The following is a 20,568-nucleotide window of genomic DNA, read 5'->3' as shown; positions in this document are numbered from 1 at the left end:
TATGCCAATTGGTGAGTGATAGAACACCAAAGAAAATTTAAAACACAACTGAATTCAAAATGATTTAAATAGTATTTGAGAGCATCTTTTGTCTCATGAACTAAATCGAATATCTGAGGGTATCTGTGCGATGAAGAAGCTGAAGAAAGTGGACAGAAAGCTAACAAAAAGAAGCTGAATAATGGGAGTCATAAAGAAAATGATTCAAAAGCTGGACTTCGACTAGACTGGACGATAATCTAGTCTCTTATAGTACTGTACTTCTATAAAATGGAAGAATAAAAAATTAACAGAGGAGATAAAAGAATGAAGGAAAAAAATTTGGGGGGGGTAAAGACATGATATAGAAACTGGGGAATAAAACAAATATGGTTAAAATTGGTTAAAACATTTAGATTACAATGGTTAGGCAACATTGTAAGAATTTCAAAAACAAGGTGGTCTTAGAGAGATGTGAATCCAGAAGAGACTAGATACAAACCCATGAGGAAGATCTAGGAGATATACTGAGAGTAGAAGGTGAAGAAATCTGTGGAACAGGTTTAATACCATAAACCTGCAATGATAAGTATATAATATAATCATTATATAAACACTTTGGAATTATAATATGGATAAACTAAGGTATGTATCTTATTTTGGAAATCAATATAAATATTTTCAGCTTCCATTCAAATAATTTATTAAAAATGGAATAATTACTTATACAACGGCCTCTCTGAACATCTCTATTTCCAAAATTGATGTTCATTGTACTTCTATGTTGGCACAATAATTCTCCATTCAATTCTGAAGAGCTATTCAAATGTTTTCTAAAATAAAATAAAAAAAATCAGATGATAATTATATATAAAATGTACAATTACATTGAGAACAACTCAGTTTTTCTATTACCTTGAGATTCCTGAATATCTCCTATCATCATTATCAGAATTACATCTAGTTTCTTTCCATTTCTTGGGTTCTGACATTAGCATTTCTTCCCGTTTCTGAACTTCCTCCATCATGTATTGTTTCTAAAATATATTGAAACCTGAGCAATCAATCTTATTGAATGTTATATGTATATAAACTGTATAATAAAGTTTAAGGAGAATGTATATATTGAATGTACCTATATAAAGTATGGAAAGTGGTGACAAGATTTGTGACATATCTTTTTATTCAATAAATCCTCATTTAAATTTTATAATTTTTGTAAAATCGATGTACATGTCCTCAATCTTATAATCACAATAAAATTATGGAAAAGTAGAGTACTCAATCAGTGAGGTGGATAGATTTATTATAATTTATTTTTATTTATTGCAACAATTGACACTGGTATATTAGAATTAATTTAGGTAGTAACGTCACTTTTATGTTACACTATTATATTCAAATATAATACTTTTGGCAGTAGTTTCTGGTACTAGAACTAGTCTGAACACCACGGGAACAATCTCTCAAAGGTACAAAGACTGGGGGCACCTTTCCACGTAGTACTGGAAAACTTGGCAGAAAAAATATCACTTAGAATGTTCAGAGATGGAATCACCCAAGAAAAATCTTCTATAAATAATATCCAATCATGGGACATGACTCAGGATGATGCATCAAAAAAGTTTAGCTTTCAGAAAAACTTCACCTCAATAATAAACTGTAAAAGCAAGTGGGATCAAAACACCATACAAGAAATGAACAGAAATGTCATTAAATGGTATCAAGATGGATCTAAAGCAGCAGATAGAACATAAAATCCAAACTTGTTTCACCAGAGTGAAGGGAAATGAAATAGTTTCACATTCTGGATTTTCTAAAAGGATTAATAGATCAGCTGTAAGCACTGGGTTCCCTAGTATCGCAGCAAGAAAGATGGGCACAATAGATCCTTTGGGTTGCAGTTTATATGACACCCCAATATCTATGTACATACAACCATCAGCAACAGCAATAGTTGAAAGAAGTAAAGAACTAGTTCACAGATTGTGTACCAATATAAAATGTATCATACATCAAACTATGCTTTACTGAAAAATTAATCCCAATTTGTGAAGTGCTCTGAAAGAAGTACTTAAAATCATTGTAACTTCGTCAATTGGAATCATGATTGAACAAACTATGACAATTCACTGCTGAACAACAATGGGCTACGTCTCTCAAAGATTTTTTGCCACTCTTTTGGAGTGCATATGCAATATCTACATAGATACATACATACATAATACTTTCAGCAGTTCTTTCTTACAAGTTTAAAAATTCACATAAATTAAAATTAAAAAAATAGACCAGTATTTATTTAACCTTCAAATTATCAACAAAAGCCTTTCAATTATGGTATGTACTTACTTGCCTATGTGATTCCAACTGCTTAGCTTGTAATTCTTTCATTTCCTGCTCTCTTCTTCTTTCCAGCATTTCCTCATAAAAACTTTTAGATGCTGGTTTATTGTGTTTATGGAGAAACTCTTCAACAAACTGTGATAATTGAAAAATCATTTCTTCGCCCTTAAGCTCTGTTGCCTTGTGTTCGAGACATTCTGTTAATGTGAATAACACTGTGTGTGGCAGCCCCTTGCAGTTTTCTAATTCCACTTTAGGCACACTGAAATTATATTTTTTACATGGAAAATGTGACACACTGAAGGCTAAAAGTTTAACACCAACTTTATTAAAATAGGAAAATTAAATAAAAGTCCAATAAAATATCAAGTATTTGATTAAACTTTTGAATCATCTAATAAAACACTTTTTATCAATCAATATACTTAAAAAGCGTAAAGAAATAGTAACATTCTATTGATAATAATGGCACTTATTTTGTGAACTGTCAACTAAATACAGTGATCATATGGTTATGTAGTAGCGCAACGGGCAATGGAAAAGGCAATGTTGGGAATTACGAGAAGGGATAGAATTACAAATGAGAACATAAGAAGAAGAACAAACGTTAAGGACATTATTGAAATTATAACCCAAAAGAAATGGAAATGGGCAGGCCATGTAGCCCGAATGACGGATAATAGATGGACGAAAAGAATATTGGAGTGGAGGCCAAGAATGGATAAGAGAAGTAGAGGCAGGCCGCCAACAAGATGGAGTGACGATGTAAAAAAAATTGTAGGAAATTGGATACATACAGCTCAAGATAGAGACAGATGGTTTAAACTAGAGGAGACCTATATCCAGCAGTGGATGGAAGATGGCTGATAGATGATGATGGTTATGTAGAGCTTTAGACAAGTCGTTTTTATCTGCAGCATACTTTTGTCATTTAAGTCTGTTTTATACCAATAAAAACACTTTTTATAAACAGATAATGTTACTAGATTAACAACATAGTCCATGCTAAAACAGGCTATATTTAGCTAAACTGATTTTTTTTTGAAATGAATAGCTCAAACTTGGATTCATTTATACAAAGAACTTTTTCAAAATCTTTATCAGTCCAATATTAATAGGCAAGGCCCATTGCATCCGTTTTTTCTTGTTTTGTGGCCTTAGCACATCATAAAAATATTATTACATCTCTAACAACTGGCTCTAATGCTGCGTTTGTCGGTGTTTAAAAACAATTCATGTTTATTGTCCAACAGCTTGGAAGTAAATAAAAAAAATTACTTTTTTAGATAATCCATATTAACAAAAGATAGATAATTATGTTGTTTTAATGTGGTCTTAAGCTTTTGGTCGCCAGTGTAGTTCACTTTATAACAATAAAACAAGTTTTGAATTTTTTATACTTAGCTCATTATTTACACAAGGTAAAAATTATGTAAAACAAGAAAAAGAGTAAGTACCACTGCTTTATATATCCAACAACTATTGTTTCCTACGTACATCTATCTTTAACAGTACTGTCATACCTATCTGGATATTTCTCATCGCACTTTATATGTAAATCAACTTGGACATAGATTTCTGTAGTACCGATGCTTCCCTGTTGCGGAGTTAATGTAATTGATACATTTAATGGTACCCAACTGTTCCATGCTCCTTTCCTACGTAAGTCCCTCAAATTTTCATTATAAATTGCCTAAAAAGAAAATGCGATTGACGTAAATTAACTACTGTATTATGTTTTTATGAATTTTTTGTTGTACCTGCAAAGCTTCCAACTCATTTTTTTGACGAGTTTCAGCAGATTCTTCGGCTAACATAGTTACATTATAAATGTATCTTGAATCAAATAACTCATATTAAAATAAATCATGTTAAATTAATTATTATAATAAATAATTATAATATATTTTCTACGTTGACTCTTTAATTTAAACTGTTTACAACTTAATTATAACCTCACTTTAGTGTTACCAACAAAATAATTATTTATAAAAACTCCCCTACTATTTGAAATCGACTCGGGTTACTTAAACCGATTCTAAAGAATTCATTCTTTTTATATAAAATAAAATTAATCTTTAAGAAATAGAACTTTGATATGCTAAAAATATGCAGTTATAAGTCCAAAGATGTAAGACATCATAACGAAATTAATCGCGTAATATAAAGCTATTCTTAGATTATTTTTACATTTTCTAAAAGTCATTAAAATATGAAGAGATCCTGTACACCTTCTAAATATCATATTTATATCAATTGATATCCACCAATATATTCAAAAAAGTAAATGCCTTTATTATTGTAAACAGAGATTTGTCCTACTTATAGCAGTATCAAGGTTTAGTTTTTGTGAAATGATGTAAATATGTATCATTTTTATATTCATATATTTTAGTCCACTTATCGATTGTTATTTAATTATTAGTTATTAATATTATTCATGGCATAATAGAATAAAAAAAACTAAGTGTCCGACTTTCGCATGATTAGACACTACCGTAGTCCATTGTTGATTGGATTTAATTTGGCAATTACAATCCTGTTTCAAGAAGTTGGACCCTTTGGCTGTCAAATAGGTTATTTTCATCATTACAAAATTGTAGTTTTTCTCATCCAAATAACATTTCATTTTCATCATATATGTAAAATATAATGTTTTCATTACAAAACCATAACCAGGTAAGTTGGGAGAATTGATATCTTTTAATAATTAACTTAACCTTTGATATCCATCTGTTTTAGGCATTTGCTACATTAACGCAGTTTTCGTCTAAGATAAATATCAGGCACTCCGTTTATTTGAAAAATAAATCTCCTGAAAAATCCAAACATGCTCAAGCTTTCCTTTGTCTAGACAGTTTTTTGGAAGCTGTTAAAAATTGTGATTTTTCATTTGCCAAGTATATTAATACTAAATCATTATTGGAAAATCATTTTATAAACAATTTCAAAGTGTCGTATACTTCAAGTAGTACATTTTTTGAAAACAAACATGGTTTCTCAGAGAATGATTTAAATAAGACAGTACCTACAATTATTCTTAAAAAAAATTGTATATATGTCCCCCAGTCGCTGTATAAAAAATTAGTAAATGGATTACTAGTTGAAAACAATAGCTTATTTCAAACTCAGTTGAGAACTTTTAAGACTGATAGAAGTATAAAAGCTGAACTAAATAGAAATCCTCCATTAACAGATCGTGTGAAACAAGCCTTGGGTTTTGTGGGATCTGAAGGACCCAACTCGACAAATTCAAAAACACCAAATTCTCCAGAAAAACTTAAACAGATGTTAAATACGGACGAGAATTTGAATGAAACTGAAAAACAGAGATTAAAAGTTGCTTTTGCAGAAGGCTATTTAATGGGAAATAGTTCAGTAACAAAACCTGGAAAATCTACAAGATATTTGAAATTAGTAACACAAGTTTTGACGGTTTTTATATTTCTTGCTATCATTTTCAGTCTTGTAGCTAGTGCCAGTGGATCTGTATTTAGGTAAGTATGTAGCAATACCTGTTTTACCTACATATTAGATAAAAAATTATTTGCATTTAGTTGATTGTTCTGAATTAAATAAAGAGGAGAGGGGGCAGTTTTAAACAAAAAATAATTAGCTATATTAAAACTGCTATTTATTAGTTCATTTAAAAAATAAGCAAATAAGCAAAATGTTCTAAACACTGCATTTTGATATACAATAAACTTAGTTATTATTATAAATTGAACCTAGTTAGGTCAGTATCAAAAATAGAGTATCCTGTGGTTCAAGATATGCAACTACTGACAGTTGGAAGATGTGTCACAAATACTTTTTTTTAACATTTATTAGCAATCAAAATCATAATAGTTCTATAAGGTTTAGGTTGGCTCAGGGGCCTGAGGGCGTGAGCCTCTTGGCATGATAAGGTTTTTTCCAGTGATAAGACCTCTTTATTCGTTTGTTAGATCAGTTGACCAGTTTCTTTCGAGTCTTCTATCAACTAGGGGTTCTAAGAGGGGATGGAGGGGTTACTGTGTGATTCTAGCCTTCTACGGTGTTTTGTGCTGTGTTCTGCAATTACGTCCTATATGAAGAGGATTCTTAGGTCTTCATGGATAGTCTGGTTTGACAGGTACCATGTAGCATCAGCTGTTATTTGTAGTATTTTGGATTGGCTTCTTTGAATTAAGGTAGTATTCATCTTGCTCACATATCCTCAAAGGTGTGTGACAAATATCAGGAAATATAAATTTCATACCTCCTTCACCTTATGTTTTCAATTACCTGTCCTACCTAGTGCCTAACACTTTTTTGTTTTATACTCGACTACAACATAATAAAAAATATCAGAAGTCATCACATTAGAGAGTAAATAATCTTTTTCGGGGGATTCATGAGTACTTCCTTTCTTTTCATAGTCTGGAAATGTTTCTGGGACACTAAAATCAGCATAAGGTATTTCAATTTTATTTTCAGAACTTTCTAATTTTTTTTTCCTTCTTTGTTTTGGACCTTCTTCTTATGTTGGATCAACTTTCACTTTATTTTTCTCTCTTCAGCCAATTTTTTTCTCATCACAGCCTGCACAGCCAAAATTTCTTCCTCTATTTTATTTTTGACAGTGTCTCAATACAACCTCTGGATTTTCCTTTTTTTGACCTTATATTTGAATTTGAAGGCTTGGCTTGCTGATTTACAATGTCTGGTAAATCATTGAGTGATAGTATTAGTGTGGCAGTAGATGGGATAGCAGCACTTGTTTTCTCGCTAGTAAAAACATATCTAAAAGCTAATTCATATACAAGCCATATTCCTGGCTTCAGAAAGCCATCGGTAATATTTTTAATACTAAAAGAGGCTTCATAAGCAATTCTAACAACCTGGAAGATAGTGCTTCATAACCAAAAATCATAGAAAATATTCGCTCGAAAATGTCATAATTTATGATTGCAGTGTCGGTTTTGACCTATCCACATCAGTGCAATATTTCGAAACTTAAGTAGCAACCCTCGTAGGCCATTTTAATGTTTTTGAGATTTTGTATCAAACTTTTATTAATTTATAAGATTTAACCCTGGTATGTAATAAATATTAATAATCAATTGTAATTTGAATTGTTTTTAGGATACAGTTAGGCAATCAAGTTGAAGTAGATCCTGAAGAAATACATGTAACTTTTGAAGATGTAAAAGGTGTTGATGAAGCAAAACAAGAATTAAAAGATGTAGTTGAATTTTTGAAAAGTCCAGAAAAGTTTTCCAGTTTGGGTGGGAAATTACCTAAAGGTGTTTTGTTAGTTGGTCCCCCAGGTATGAGAACTACAAATAATTTCTTACGTCTTCAGTCCAATAAATGCGACTTCTAGTCTTCGACTTTGAATATAAATAAACTACTGGAAAATTATTGATATAATAATTCTTATGTGAAAAAGGTGTTTCCAAATCAGAGTTAATTTTGTAGTAACGTTTTCATAGAGTTTCCGGCCAAAATAAACTGTTTCTGGCTTATCCGGTTTTTGTTGGGCTTTGTACATTTCACAAAAGAACAAGCGCCTAGCACGGCCAAGCGCAGTGTCTCTCGTTCTTGCAGTCCCATTCGCCCGTAAATAACAAGTTTGTAATAGCAAGATGAGGAACAAGAACAAAAGTACAAATTGCTAATGATTTTAGTTTTTCTCATTGTGAAACACAATCAGTCATTCAGTTCATTAGACTGTGCAGTATCCCTTCAAAAGTGCCTTTATGCTGATTCAAATATTGCAAAAGAAGCAACCTGTGCAAGAACAAAGGAAGAAACAATTTTAAAAAATGTTTTTGCGCCATGTATTTGGAGGACTTGTCCGCTGTGTGACGGCCGTTCTTAGCTGTCCACTCGATACATATAATCTATGACTAAAAATACAGTGATTGAATTTTTATACTGCTACAATGCATTAAGTTTAGTCTGAATTGTATAAAAGTGTCAATGATGCTCACGAAATGTTAAAATCTGACTTGGGTGATAATATAGTAACTTCATAAACTGTTTACATGTGGTAAGGGCGATTTAATAGTGGGAAGTTTAGAATGAGAAATGATTGGGTTATAATCATACTACAAACTTTACAAATTGTTTCTGGAACATTTATATTTAGTCTAAAATTTCTTTTTATTCATAAATTTTAGCACACCCTGTTTTATCCATATCCATTTTACCCACCAGATTTAACCCCTTGGATCTTCCTTAGAGTAGTTAATTCAAATTTTGGGCTAGCTTTTTACTTTAATTTTGATAAAATAATTAACTTTTTTGGCTCCACCTCGTAAAATTTAAATTGTAATTTTTTTGTCTCAAACAATATTGTTACTTTTTCCAGGAATTTTTTAATACTGTTAATTTTAGCTGAAGATACATAATTTTGTGATATAAGTGAAACAGCTTTCTATTCATTAAATGTTTCTGTTAAATAGGTACGGGAAAAACTCTGCTTGCTAGAGCTGTAGCTGGAGAAGCTGGTGTGCCTTTTTTTCATGCTGCTGGTCCTGAGTTTGACGAAGTCTTAGTTGGACAAGGTGCCAGGAGAGTCAGAGATTTATTTAGTGAGTAGAATTATCAATAATGATATTTCTGTATGTTAAGATAAAATTATGTCTTCCAGTATTGTCGAGCTTATAATTTTTTTCATGTTATAGAAGCAGCAAAAAAACGAGCTCCATGTGTGATATTTATCGATGAAATCGATTCAGTTGGTTCGAAACGTACTAATAGTGTGTTGCATCCATATGCTAACCAAACCATTAACCAGCTACTTAGCGAAATGGATGGTTTTCATCAAAATGAAGGTGTCATTGTTTTGGGAGCCACCAATCGAAGGGATGATCTGGATCAAGCTCTCTTAAGGCCTGGACGATTTGACGTAGAGGTATATACAGCTTCCAATTTAATCTTATACAGTTTTAAGACAATAAGCAATATCAACACATAGTTACAAAAAGAGCCAGCTCAATCCTTATGGAAATTGAGTTTCACCCAGTTTTTTTTAAACTTGGCACAATGATAGTTTGAAGCAACCTGATTAAAAATCTCAGTGGGCACAAAACCCCAAAATCTAACCAACCCCATTATAACCAATCCTAAAGTGTCCGAAGGTATTTTAAGAAGGTCTCAATTGGCAGGAAACCCCATAAACCAGGAAACCCTGTAAAAAATCTTAAAGGGTTCAAAGGTACCCTAAAAGAAGTGATTTCAGCCAGTTTTTATTACACAATGTTAGCTTAGAGCAACTTCATTAAAAGTCACCCACCAAAATCTACCCAACTCCTTAAGAAAGCTGTTTGAAAGTCTCAATTAGTAGGAAACCCTAAAATTGACCAAACCTCCTAATAACTACCTCTGAATTATCCGACGAGGGTACTACTACTTGAAAATTCCAAGTATTATGAGTTGTTTCCTAGTCTAGCCTAGCAACCGTTTTTTCCGTGACACTTGGGGGAGAAAAAAATCATTTTGATTATAATATTGCAAAATATAAGCTTATAATTTAATATATGTTTCAGGTTACTGTTCCTACACCTGATTATACCGGAAGAAAAGAAATATTAGGCTTATATTTAAGTAAAATATTAGCTAGAGATGTAGATTTAGAATTATTAGCACGAGGAACTACAGGTTTTACTGGGGCAGATCTCGAAAATATGGTAAATCAAGCAGCTTTAAGGTACATTTATATTTTTTAATTTGTTTATTTAACACTAACTTGACAACACAATCTTGGTGATTCAAATTTACAATTCAATAATATAAAAAGATTATTTATAAAATTTGTTTTCATTGGTTATTTGTGATGTTTGGAATTCAATTATTGCATCTAAAAAAATATTATACGGGGTGCAATATTCAATATGAATCCCTAAACTGATATATCCAAAGCTGGCTCAGTGTACTGCATGATGAAAAAAGTTAAAAAAACAAATGAGCTATGTAAACACTATAGCGCATTAAAATTTATGGTCAATTTCACCCTGTAAATTAATAAAGAAGAGGAGTTGACACTTTCCAATAGCCTCATGATATTCTCCCTGAGGGGCTCTACATATAGTAGGAGTAAGTAAAGTTCCCCATGACTCACTCTATATGCAGATGATACTGCTCATATTTAATGATCAAAATTGGGAAACTGTGAAGAACCGAATTATTTCATGGCAACCTTATTGAGAAGTGGGTCAAATTTTGATCATTATTTTTTTTAGATTTAGCTCGTGGGTCACGTATCGTCAAGTATTTGATTGAAGATGGAATAAAGAATATCATATACAATTTATATTTTGTATAAACATTTATAAATTAATAACTATATATATATATATATATATATATATATATATATATATATATATATATATATATATATATATATATATATATTTGTGTGTGTGTGTGTATAATTTATACATGAATAATAAAGTTGATTGACCAATAAATTCTATATTAGGTTCACTTCAGGTATTGATTCTGTAATTTCATTTTAGCAAAGATTAAGATAAGGATAAGAAGTTGTGCTAAACCAAGCTGAAAGTTTGCCAATCTTAATAGAAACAATAATTCCCACACTTCATATGTGATCAAATTTAAGGCAGCCTGAAGTGGTGCAAGACAAGAAATTGCTTTCAAGTCAAAATTAATATTGGACATCGTTTGACAAGTCTCTTACCACTGCATCATGGTTGTCCCTAAAAAAACTTCCTTAAGTAAATTAAACAAATTCCTAACGTCAAATAACAAAGCCAAATGAAATGAACAAAAAAGAAGTAGACTACTCTTTAGAATTTCGACTTGCGCACAATCAAAATGGCACGAAAAAATCAAGTGAACTTCATCTGCACAAGCTTTTGATCAAGAAATATTGCGCCTTTTAGGCCGGTTGACATGATGCAAGACAATGTGCAATGCAATACAAGGAGCAATATTTCTTGATAAAAAGCATGCGCAGATGAAGTGCACCTGATTGTTTCCTGTCATGCAAGATCTCGGTTTGGTGTCATTTTTATTGCACACAAACTGAAATTCTAGCAAAAAAAATTTTTTACTTAACAATCAACCTATCCATAGAGTCCAAAAGCAAGGCCACTGACTTTAGTTTAGTTATTCTCATTTTTATACTGGTTACAAAATATTTAACAAAATTTGAGGTTAGGAATTTGTTAACTTTTACTAATGGGATTTTTGTTAGTGGTAGCCGTGATACTATCGCAAAAGATTCGATTAATGTCAAGCGACATGTAATATTCATTTATGCGATATTTTACAATTTATTGAACGTTATCTTGCCCAATGTCAAGCGGCCTTTCTTGCAGGTTGTCTTGCATCATGTCAAGCAACCTTTACAAACAATATTTTTTTTATAGAGCTGCTATAGAAGGCGCAGAATATGTAGCCATGAAACACTTAGAATCTGCTAGGGATAAAGTACTTATGGGACCTGAAAGAAAGTCCCGTATACCTGACGAAGAAGCTAATTTGATAACAGCTTATCATGAAGGCGGACATGCAATAGTAGCTTATTACACTAAAGATAGTCATCCATTACATAAAGTAACTATTATTCCCAGAGGACCTAGTCTTGGACATACTGCATACATTCCAGAAAAGGAAAGATATCATATCACAAAATCTCAATTATTAGCTATGATGGATACAATGATGGGCGGTAGAGCTGCAGAAGAACTTATTTTTGGACCAGAAAAAATTACTTCTGGTAAGTACAATTCCAGCTTTTCGTTAAATATATTCATAATAATAATTCTTTATACTACGTACACCGTGGTAGAAAGAAATGACAAAAAGTGGTCCAGAACACTTCTGGGGACCAAAAACGTTTGGGTTGGTTAGAAGAAAAAACATCTACATAATTGCTAAATGCATGCGAGAACTGGGAGTGCACTCGGTGAAACTGGAAAACTTACGTAAACTGGAGCTAGCGGATTTCTCTAAATGTATTGAAGGTAGAGAATGAAATAACTACTAATATAGGAGGCACTCCTCTGAAACTGAGTGCAGAAGGGGCGAGAGCTTTCAGGGCCGGTATTTTTAACTCACTCCTCCCACCAAATGGAGTGATTAGATTGGCAGCGATATGGAATTTTTAGATTCATATAAACCCTTCCGCTCGAAAACTTGTAACACGAGCGACTAGATACGGTAACACCGGTATATTATCGTATTTTGTCAAAATAGTTTCTAGTTGTGTACGTTTGCTGTCAATTAAACACAAAGAATTCTATTCTAACCTAATACAATTTTTTAATAGTAGCAGTTTATGAGATAGAGCAACATGAGTGCAGTTGATGAATCCAATTATCCCAGGTACATAATATTTTAAAAAAGAATCTCAAACATTTCAAATTTAAATTCAACTGAGAATAAATCATAAGTAATTTTTTACCTTACTTTCTTCTATTATCATTTAACTCAGGAATTATTATTACATACTACCATTACCAAAAAACTCCAGTGCTGCCAATAACTAAATGAAATCATTCCGTTTTAACGTTCAGAGAGCCTTAACAACTTTTAATAGTTTATCAATTATGAACCTGGCAGCTACATATTTGTAATAAGTTTATATAAATCAAAACCAAATAAAAAGTAAAATAGTTTTTACTTCTGTAGTTTTTACAAGTTCGTCAAGATAATATCTTAATATATTATATTCTTATTGTGTCAAAACATATCTGAAAGGTTCTATGATTAACCGAAATATCTTTTTAAATTGGTCATCACTGAGTTGTATTAGAAGGTCTCTTGAAACAACTCAATGGGGCTCTGCAACAGATTTCTTCAGTTTCTTCCAGCACTCCAATATACAGGAGATCATACATTATTACAATCCCTTATATATGACTACAATCATAACTTATTTATATACAATTATAATTTTTAAAACAATGTTTGAATAAAATGATAGATTAGAATTGTCTATTTACATGCGATTGCAAGTGAAATAAATTTCGATCCCCTCGCATTCAACGACAAAGATATCGCTCCAAGCGAGGACCTGAGAATACTGGCCCAGGTCTCAGTGAATCGTCTCTGAGACACAATGTCTCATAAGTCAATAATATGATACTGATTTTTATGACATTTTCTTTTTCAATCTACATTTATTTGTCAATTTTATAGGTGCAAGTTCAGACTTGAAGCAAGCGACTTCTATCGCTACACATATGGTAAAAGACTGGGGGATGTCTGAGAAAATTGGTCTTCGTACAATGGTTGATAACACTAAAACTTTCCAACCAGAAACCTTGGGTCCTTCAACAAATGAAATGGTGAGTGTCGCTATCTACATCAATGTTTTTTTTATATAATTTTCCATATTAATGAAATATTGTCTATTGAACTGTACTTTTTAAAAACAATCACTATCAGATATTTCATTATGATATCGGTTTTTAAGCGTGAAGAGTTGGAATTTTTGGAATTAGTGATATTTATACTGAGTATTGTGTAATATGACTACATCAACACTCACAATTATACTATCTGAAGCACGTTTCGATAACCAAATTCTTCAGAATCTGGACCAGCTTACTTTCGATTTCTGAAGATGATGAGGTGGTTATGGAAATTTGAGACAGTATAATAATTGAGTGTTGATGGATTGGGTAAACTTAATAATTCCATTCTGAACAATCTGTTTACTGTCATTACACTATTAATTGTTAGTGCTGGTGTAGTGATAGTAATGAATATGTATACTGTATATGTAAACATTTGTGCCAGAAAGACTTTATTTTCAGGTTTGATTAAAATTTATGAAATAATTTCAGGTCGACAATGAAATTCGTAAAATTTTATCAGACAGTTATGAAAGGGCCAAGAGAATCTTAACATTGCACTCGAAGGAACATAAAGCTTTAGCAGAAGCCTTACTGAAATATGAAACGTTAGATGCGGAAGATATAAAGGCAATTATGTCGGGAAAGGCGGGAGGCGGAGAGAAGGCACTTTAGTTTTAACAAAATACCTTTTTGTTGTTGGAGAGTTCCGCATTTTTATTTAACTTGATGAAGTACAACAAATTGAAGTATTTTGGATATTTTGTATGTTCTGTAAATATTTTAACGGCTAGTTCAACAAAGTCCCAAAGTCGGGTTTATAAATTTCATTTCTAATCAGTTTAACTTAATTTTTGTTAACTTACGATTTATTTGGACAGGATTTATTTAACGAGTGCATAATAAACTGTTACATCTGTTTTTTTATTCATTTTTTATTTTTCCCCATTATTTTCTGTTCTAACTAGCTGAAATACTGTAATGTAGATACGACTTACATAAATATACTGCTCATAAAGATTTTGACAATGTTTGGTTAAACGATCCCTATGAAATCACTCTTCTATCAATTACACCGGACCAATTAACACAAATTAATCATCATCATTACAAACCAAAGCAAAAAATACCTTGAACGGTAAATTTGTGGAAACGAATATGTAATCTCACCAAAGTCACCTTGGTACTGGAGATAGGGAAGCATTAAACCTTTGAAATAGTTTTAGTGAACTGCGGAAATTGAAAGAAGACAACTATACTAAGCAGTCGCCTATAGAGTTATGGTGAGATAGTTCGGATCACAATTTTACTTTTTTTTTTTTATTCAATTCGTGACCCCTCCTCTCCCAAATTGAGAAGCTAAAACTGGTTATAGAAGGTAATAGAAACGCACAGCAGACAGTGTAATTGTGAATGTTGGTGTAGTAGTAATAAACAGAGTGTTCAAAATGCAATTAGTAAATTGGAATTCATGGAACTGTTGGTTATATGAGTACACTCTGTTTACTAGTACTCCACTAACACAATTACACTGTCTGTATCGCGTCACTATAACCAAGTTATTGTCTTCAGTGACCGCACATTTATTCCCACTTCCTTCAGTAAGCTCTTCGGTCTCTGGAGATGATATAAGAGATTCAAACAGTTCGATATTTTATTCAATCTATTGTCTGAATAATCCCATTGTTTAAACAGTGATTCGTTTCAAAAGCGTAATACGCCTCTGCTTTTAGTCGTTAATCTCATACAGTAAAGTTTTTAACCTTCAATTTTGATCATTCTGTAAACTTTATCTTCGCCTTCTGGTACCAGCAGTGTTGCCACATTTGCTCTACTTAGCTTCTTATTATATTTGTTCTTTTTTATTGTTTATTTAAATCATATTCCTCCTAGTTGATTTTTTTGTAGACATCTGTATCCCTACACCCATATATAATTAGCCATTATTTTGTTCAAACAGGATGATGTGACTTTTAAAAAAGATGTCACTCATATCTGTTTTTTATTGTTTAATATAAAAGAAAAAGATTTTTTACACAACTTATAAAGAACATAAAATTATTACAAATAGGTATTGACGTCAATTCTAAAATTATAAAAATTGTAATTAAATTCAGTAGTAAAAAAGTATTTTCCAACGACCTGCATAAGATAGTCAATATTTCACCATAGTATAGCAAATTAATAAGCATTTGGCACTAGTGCGAAATAAAATCCTGCTCTCCAATTGGATATTTGATAATCCCAATAAAGGTGAGAATTTTTTTTGTGTTGGGGTAGAATATTGAGTATCTCGTGTAGGTGTGGAGAAAATATAGTGTACAACACTTACTGAAAATGGATATTTCATACAATTGTGACAAGATGTAAAATCGCAGGCTGGTCTAGTTGCACAAATCTAAGATGAATTTGATGCCTTTTCATTATCTAAGTGTAATTGCTGATTTAAAAAAGCTACGTTACTTGATTTCAGTCTTAAAGCGGCGGTCATATAAGGAGATGGAGACATACAAGGAGTTGAACACAGACTGTTACTAATATCACATTGATCCAACATAAGAAGTAATTCCTGTGTATTTGGACCACTATTTGTTTGATTAACGCTACTACTATCAGACTTATAAGAAATGTCTAGAGCAGTTGTCAAGTCCCACATTTGAATGGTACCATTGGAATGTCCAGTGAATATAAATCTTCTAGGTCTTGAGCCCATTCTACTGGAACCTTCACATTCGTGAACACAAAATGCACTAACTGTGCTGTTATCCACTGCTTTTATTACACAAATTCTTTTTCCGTTGCTAGCTAATCTAACAAATATTTGGTCTGAATCAGGAACTACTTTTTGTATAAATACTTGTTCATCATCTTGTTCTCCAAATGGGCCACATTCGTTAGCGACTCCGTATGTCATAGTGGGTTCTATAGTCTCTAATGCTACGATTTTAAAAGAAGCTTCAGGTGTCGAACCTGGTTGGGTCGAAAGCATTCCTCTAAATCTTGTCACTCTCCAACTTCTTACGTGGTTGTATTCGGAACAAACTGATACTAGATATTTTTCAGATAGCGTTACTTTGATTACTTTGCTCTGATGGACCGTAAATGTTTGAAACAATTGAGGTCCATGACCGACTGTTTCCGGGTGCTGTACTATAAGTCTCACAGCACCTGAAGTTGTACCATAGGCAATTTCGATCCAGTTGCCGCATATGTTTGTCTTTGGGGTAAGATAAACTGATATTGCAGTAACTGGTTCGTTATTTGGATCTCTATATAATTCTGTTACCAATAAATCGTTGTCTTTCATTCTCAGAGGAAACTTTTGCATGTCTATGTAATAGATACATCCATTGTTACATCCTAATAATAATATTGATCCTGCTGTATCGAACGATGCAATAGGCATAACATCTTGTGTTTGCCAATGCTGTGTCATGGCGTGCCATACTCCTAGTTTACCGGAAGGTGATAGTGCAACCAATTGACTGCCAATAAAAAATAGATATTCTACTCGAACACAGAGATTGAAGGTACCAATATTTGTGTGAGATCCTGCATCTGAAATTCCCCATAACCTCACTTGACTACCATAAGATATAGCTACCATCTTTGAAGCTTCTGCAGAACCAATTTTAGCATTAATTGCTATTCTTTCTATACAGCTTTCAATGTAAGGACTGGTAAAAACCAGTTGCCATCCACTAGAATCTTTCAATCTATAACAAACGACAAAATGAGCATATGCAACAACTATCCAATTGTGATGTGCTTTTATTATTTGTACTCGAAGAGGATCTGCCCAACTGGTTGCTGTAATACCAAATATCAAACCAATATCGTTTCTAACTAGTTTATTAAGATCGGCAGAAGAATTTCTAACGTGTCTCAAATCTAATGAAGCCGCCCGCGAGTGCCCTCTACAAGGTAAACCACGCAAATCTTGAGAACTTCTACTATAATTGTTTGATGAACCTAATCTTAACTCTAAAGAAGAATTTCGTGAATGTCCGTGGGGTCTGTTGGGCATATATCCCTGAGAATGATGTGTGCAACCTAGTTGGTTTTGGTTGGAAGAAATTTGAAGATCGTCTGTCTGTTTTCCTGAAAAAAATGTTGGAATATTTAAAGTAGAAAAAATGTAAGTTTTTTACAATTAATTAGGTTAGAGCAAATAAAGGTAATTATTATAATATAGATATAATAACTACCATGTGTGTTGAAACAAAATCTAAATGCATATTTTGCAAACATACAGGGTGTACCTAATTCATGTGACAAAATTCAGGCGGTGATTGCTCATATGAAATTAATATGGGTCCTCAGCCCACCCCTTTCCGAGATAATACCCTTAAAAGGTGGTGACTTAAATTGAGGATTTATTTTTTTTCTTAAATTCCAATAAAGCTAGAAACTTGAAATTCTATTATTTTCGTGCACTCACAAAGGACTAACTACAGGTATTTTTTAATATTCTTGTTACATTATACGGGGTGAAATTAACAACCATTTCTTCATTCCATATCAAAACTTTTTTTCAAGATGAGGTTTTATGAAATAAAATTATAACTTATAATCCTTGTTTTATTGAAAAATATTTTGTTTTCTTAATTTTTTTCCCAAAACCAATAGCTGTATAAGAAAAAAATAAACATCATAATTTATAATTTTTCAATAAATTGAGTGGAAAACAATAAAGATGTAAAATATAATACGATTCATAATAATGAATAAGTTGGATAGCAAATGAAAAGAGAAGAAAATCTCAGACTTAAAAAAGCAACTGAAGATAAAATCTAATGAAAAAATGCATACTTCTTGCAGTGTTGATTCAGATAAGAGCAATGATGTTCCTTACGCAGAGTCAGATGATTCCCCTATTATTGATGATGAGTTAGAAGTTAAAAATGTGAACAAGGAAGTTATTAAGCAGGGATATTTTGTCTTAGTATCTTTTGAGGGTGGAAGAAAAAACTCACCAAGTTTATAGATATGTTTGTATCATTCAAGAAAAAGTAAATGATGAGATTAATGTCATGGCACTTATCTGTATAGCTAAAAAAACCTTTGTTGCAGCAAATTTGTCGGACCAGAAGAAATAGTAGGATCTTTGAATTTACTTGAAATAGTGACTGCGAGTAAATTTAAAAAACCTGTAATAGATGTTTTCGAAGCATAATTTTTTCTTGTGCACCTATATAAAACCTGGATATGTCAGATACTAGTAATGATGATTTTTTGTATCTTGTATTAGAATTATATTATTATATTTTTTTCAATTTTGTTATTAGTTTAGCAATATTAAGGGACTAGTACCGGTTGTAAAGATATAATTAAATATTTTTATTTCTCGTTTTCTTTATTATAATTCCATATAAAACTTTTTGATAAAATGTTACAAAAATTTTTTTTTAATATTTTTTCATCAACATGATTTTATAGAGGGTCTGATAGTATCAAAACAAAGAATTCAAAAATCTTTTTAAAGAGGAAGGAACCATATATTGTAATTTATCACCTCTGAATAAAAAATAAAAAAAATGGCGACTGTTGAAAAAAATATGTTAAAATTAACATTTTTTTTTTACTTTTTTACAATACAACAAATCAAATAAAAAACAGAAAGAATTAAAACAATCTATCGATAGGTTACAATGAATGAATCAGCGCATTTAAAGTTTAAAGAGCAGCTGTTGATTGCACCAATTTGTCAAAAATTATAACTGGTACTAGTCCCTTAACAAACTGCCTGCCTCTGGTACTTGGTGATATCTTACTTTGGTCATGCCATATCTAGTATCATAGGAACATTTGCAGTTTTAAATAAAAAATTGCATATCCAAAAAAGTAAAAATCTTGACTAATTCTAATTACGTCAGTTAATACCTACAATCCACCTAATAGCTCTGCATTAAATTTGAAAGATATTTTTTATCTGGCATTATTTTCTTAAAGAAATATCCTCATTAAAGCATATGCCATTGGTGCTCTTACCTTATATATAATTTTTTGTTATGTTTATACTTTAAAACATTTTATATAATGGTTTAGACTAGATTATTACTGTTTCCTATTCCTATTTATATTTGGAGTAATACAGGAAAAAATGTTTGAAATAATTATTTTAATTACATTTAAGAGCAAACATGAATAATATTAAAATTAATATATTACCGATTTCTCCATCTGAAACGACTTCTGGATGTCTACTTGGGCCAGGTCTTGGATTATGTGCAGCAACTGGCTCTGTGGATTGGTATATTTGCCCTGAATCATGTATAGGAATACATGGAGCTGGTAAAGCTCCATAAAATAATACATCACCACAAGTGGGTTGTGTTAATTCTTCACAAAGTAAAAGTCTTTTCACTAAAGGTGCAATGTTGTAATATTCAGCTTCATGTCGAAGAGTTCGAACATCTATTCCTTGTAAATCAACTTCTCTTGTTCGTAAATAATTTAAAATTATAGAAAATAATTTAGGATCTCTATCAATAAAAATTGCTCCTTTTTCATCCCTTAAACTTGATATACGACCACTTAGTAAAGCTGTAAAAAAGGTATCCGGGATAAGAGACAGAGTTTGTCTGGATGTAGAAAATATTTTTCCGCCTACATTTAAATGCAATATATCTCCGATAGTACCAGGTTGTTGGAAAGACATGTTAAATAACATATCAGTTATTACTACTTTTACTTTTGCAACATCTTTGTGATCAGTTTACAACTAAATACGTATAAGACTTGGTAATAACTATCACTGTTTTTATGTCATCGACAGCGATTGACATCAAAATTCGAATACTATTAATCGATTAATTGTAATCGAAGCATAACTGTACCTGAAAATGAAAAATATATATAAATTATCTTAATCAGCTCCGAATTTTGATTCATCTAATATCAATAAGGAACCAATTTAAATAAAAAAGCTGAAGATTTTTCAAAAATT

At 31.7% G+C, this 20,568-nt stretch overlaps 3 protein-coding genes across 3 annotated transcripts in view; 1 reads left to right on the top strand and 2 right to left on the bottom strand.

Annotated features, from left to right (window-relative positions):
* The window catches only part of LOC130440778 (eIF-2-alpha kinase GCN2), a 30,954-nt gene extending 26,683 nt beyond the window's left edge, over positions 1 to 4,271 (bottom strand). The window contains exons 1-5 of the mRNA XM_056774103.1: positions 4,083 to 4,271; positions 3,846 to 4,015; positions 2,329 to 2,584; positions 895 to 1,016; positions 703 to 812 (exon numbers count right to left, since the gene is read on the bottom strand). Of these exons, the coding sequence (XP_056630081.1) occupies positions 703 to 812; positions 895 to 1,016; positions 2,329 to 2,584; positions 3,846 to 4,015; positions 4,083 to 4,139 (715 nt within the window). The 5' untranslated portion in view covers positions 4,140 to 4,271. The remainder of the gene's footprint in view (positions 1 to 702; positions 813 to 894; positions 1,017 to 2,328; positions 2,585 to 3,845; positions 4,016 to 4,082) is intronic.
* A 543-nt stretch (positions 4,272 to 4,814) lies between these two features.
* On the top strand, positions 4,815 to 14,644 carry LOC130440774 (ATP-dependent zinc metalloprotease YME1L). Its single transcript, XM_056774101.1, has 9 exons — positions 4,815 to 5,001; positions 5,065 to 5,819; positions 7,429 to 7,613; positions 8,754 to 8,882; positions 8,976 to 9,205; positions 9,840 to 10,000; positions 11,688 to 12,037; positions 13,462 to 13,610; positions 14,112 to 14,644. Exons 1-9 carry the CDS (start codon positions 4,975 to 4,977, stop codon positions 14,292 to 14,294), a joined length of 2,169 nt encoding a protein of 722 aa, XP_056630079.1. The 5' UTR covers positions 4,815 to 4,974; the 3' UTR covers positions 14,295 to 14,644.
* Positions 14,645 to 15,565: 921 nt separating this feature from the next.
* On the bottom strand, positions 15,566 to 20,402 carry LOC130440773 (BTB/POZ domain-containing protein KCTD3). Its single transcript, XM_056774100.1, has 2 exons — positions 19,791 to 20,402; positions 15,566 to 17,720 (listed from the first exon to the last, which is right to left on the bottom strand). Exons 1-2 carry the CDS (start codon positions 20,290 to 20,292, stop codon positions 16,018 to 16,020), a joined length of 2,205 nt encoding a protein of 734 aa, XP_056630078.1. The 5' UTR covers positions 20,293 to 20,402; the 3' UTR covers positions 15,566 to 16,017.
* Between the last annotated feature and the right edge of the window lie 166 nt (positions 20,403 to 20,568).

The sequence above is a fragment of the Diorhabda sublineata genome, chromosome 2 (assembly GCF_026230105.1).
Source record: "Diorhabda sublineata isolate icDioSubl1.1 chromosome 2, icDioSubl1.1, whole genome shotgun sequence".
In the NCBI taxonomy this organism is placed as follows: Eukaryota; Metazoa; Arthropoda; class Insecta; order Coleoptera; family Chrysomelidae; genus Diorhabda; species Diorhabda sublineata.
The sequence above is the reverse complement of the archived record's forward strand: the minus strand, read 5'-3'. Positions and strand labels throughout refer to the sequence as shown.

Coding starts and splice junctions, on each gene's coding strand:
- LOC130440773 (XM_056774100.1), bottom strand. CDS start 20,292: ATGTTATTTAACATGTCTTTCCAACAACCTGGTACTATCGGAGATATA. Junction 17,721..19,790: donor CGTTTCAGATGGAGAAATCG/GTAATATATTAA, acceptor CATTTTTTTCAG/GAAAACAGACAGACGATCTT.
- LOC130440774 (XM_056774101.1), top strand. CDS start 4,975: ATGTTTTCATTACAAAACCATAACCAG. Junction 10,001..11,687: donor GTAAATCAAGCAGCTTTAAG/GTACATTTATAT, acceptor TTTTTTTTATAG/AGCTGCTATAGAAGGCGCAG. Junction 13,611..14,111: donor GTCCTTCAACAAATGAAATG/GTGAGTGTCGCT, acceptor AAATAATTTCAG/GTCGACAATGAAATTCGTAA.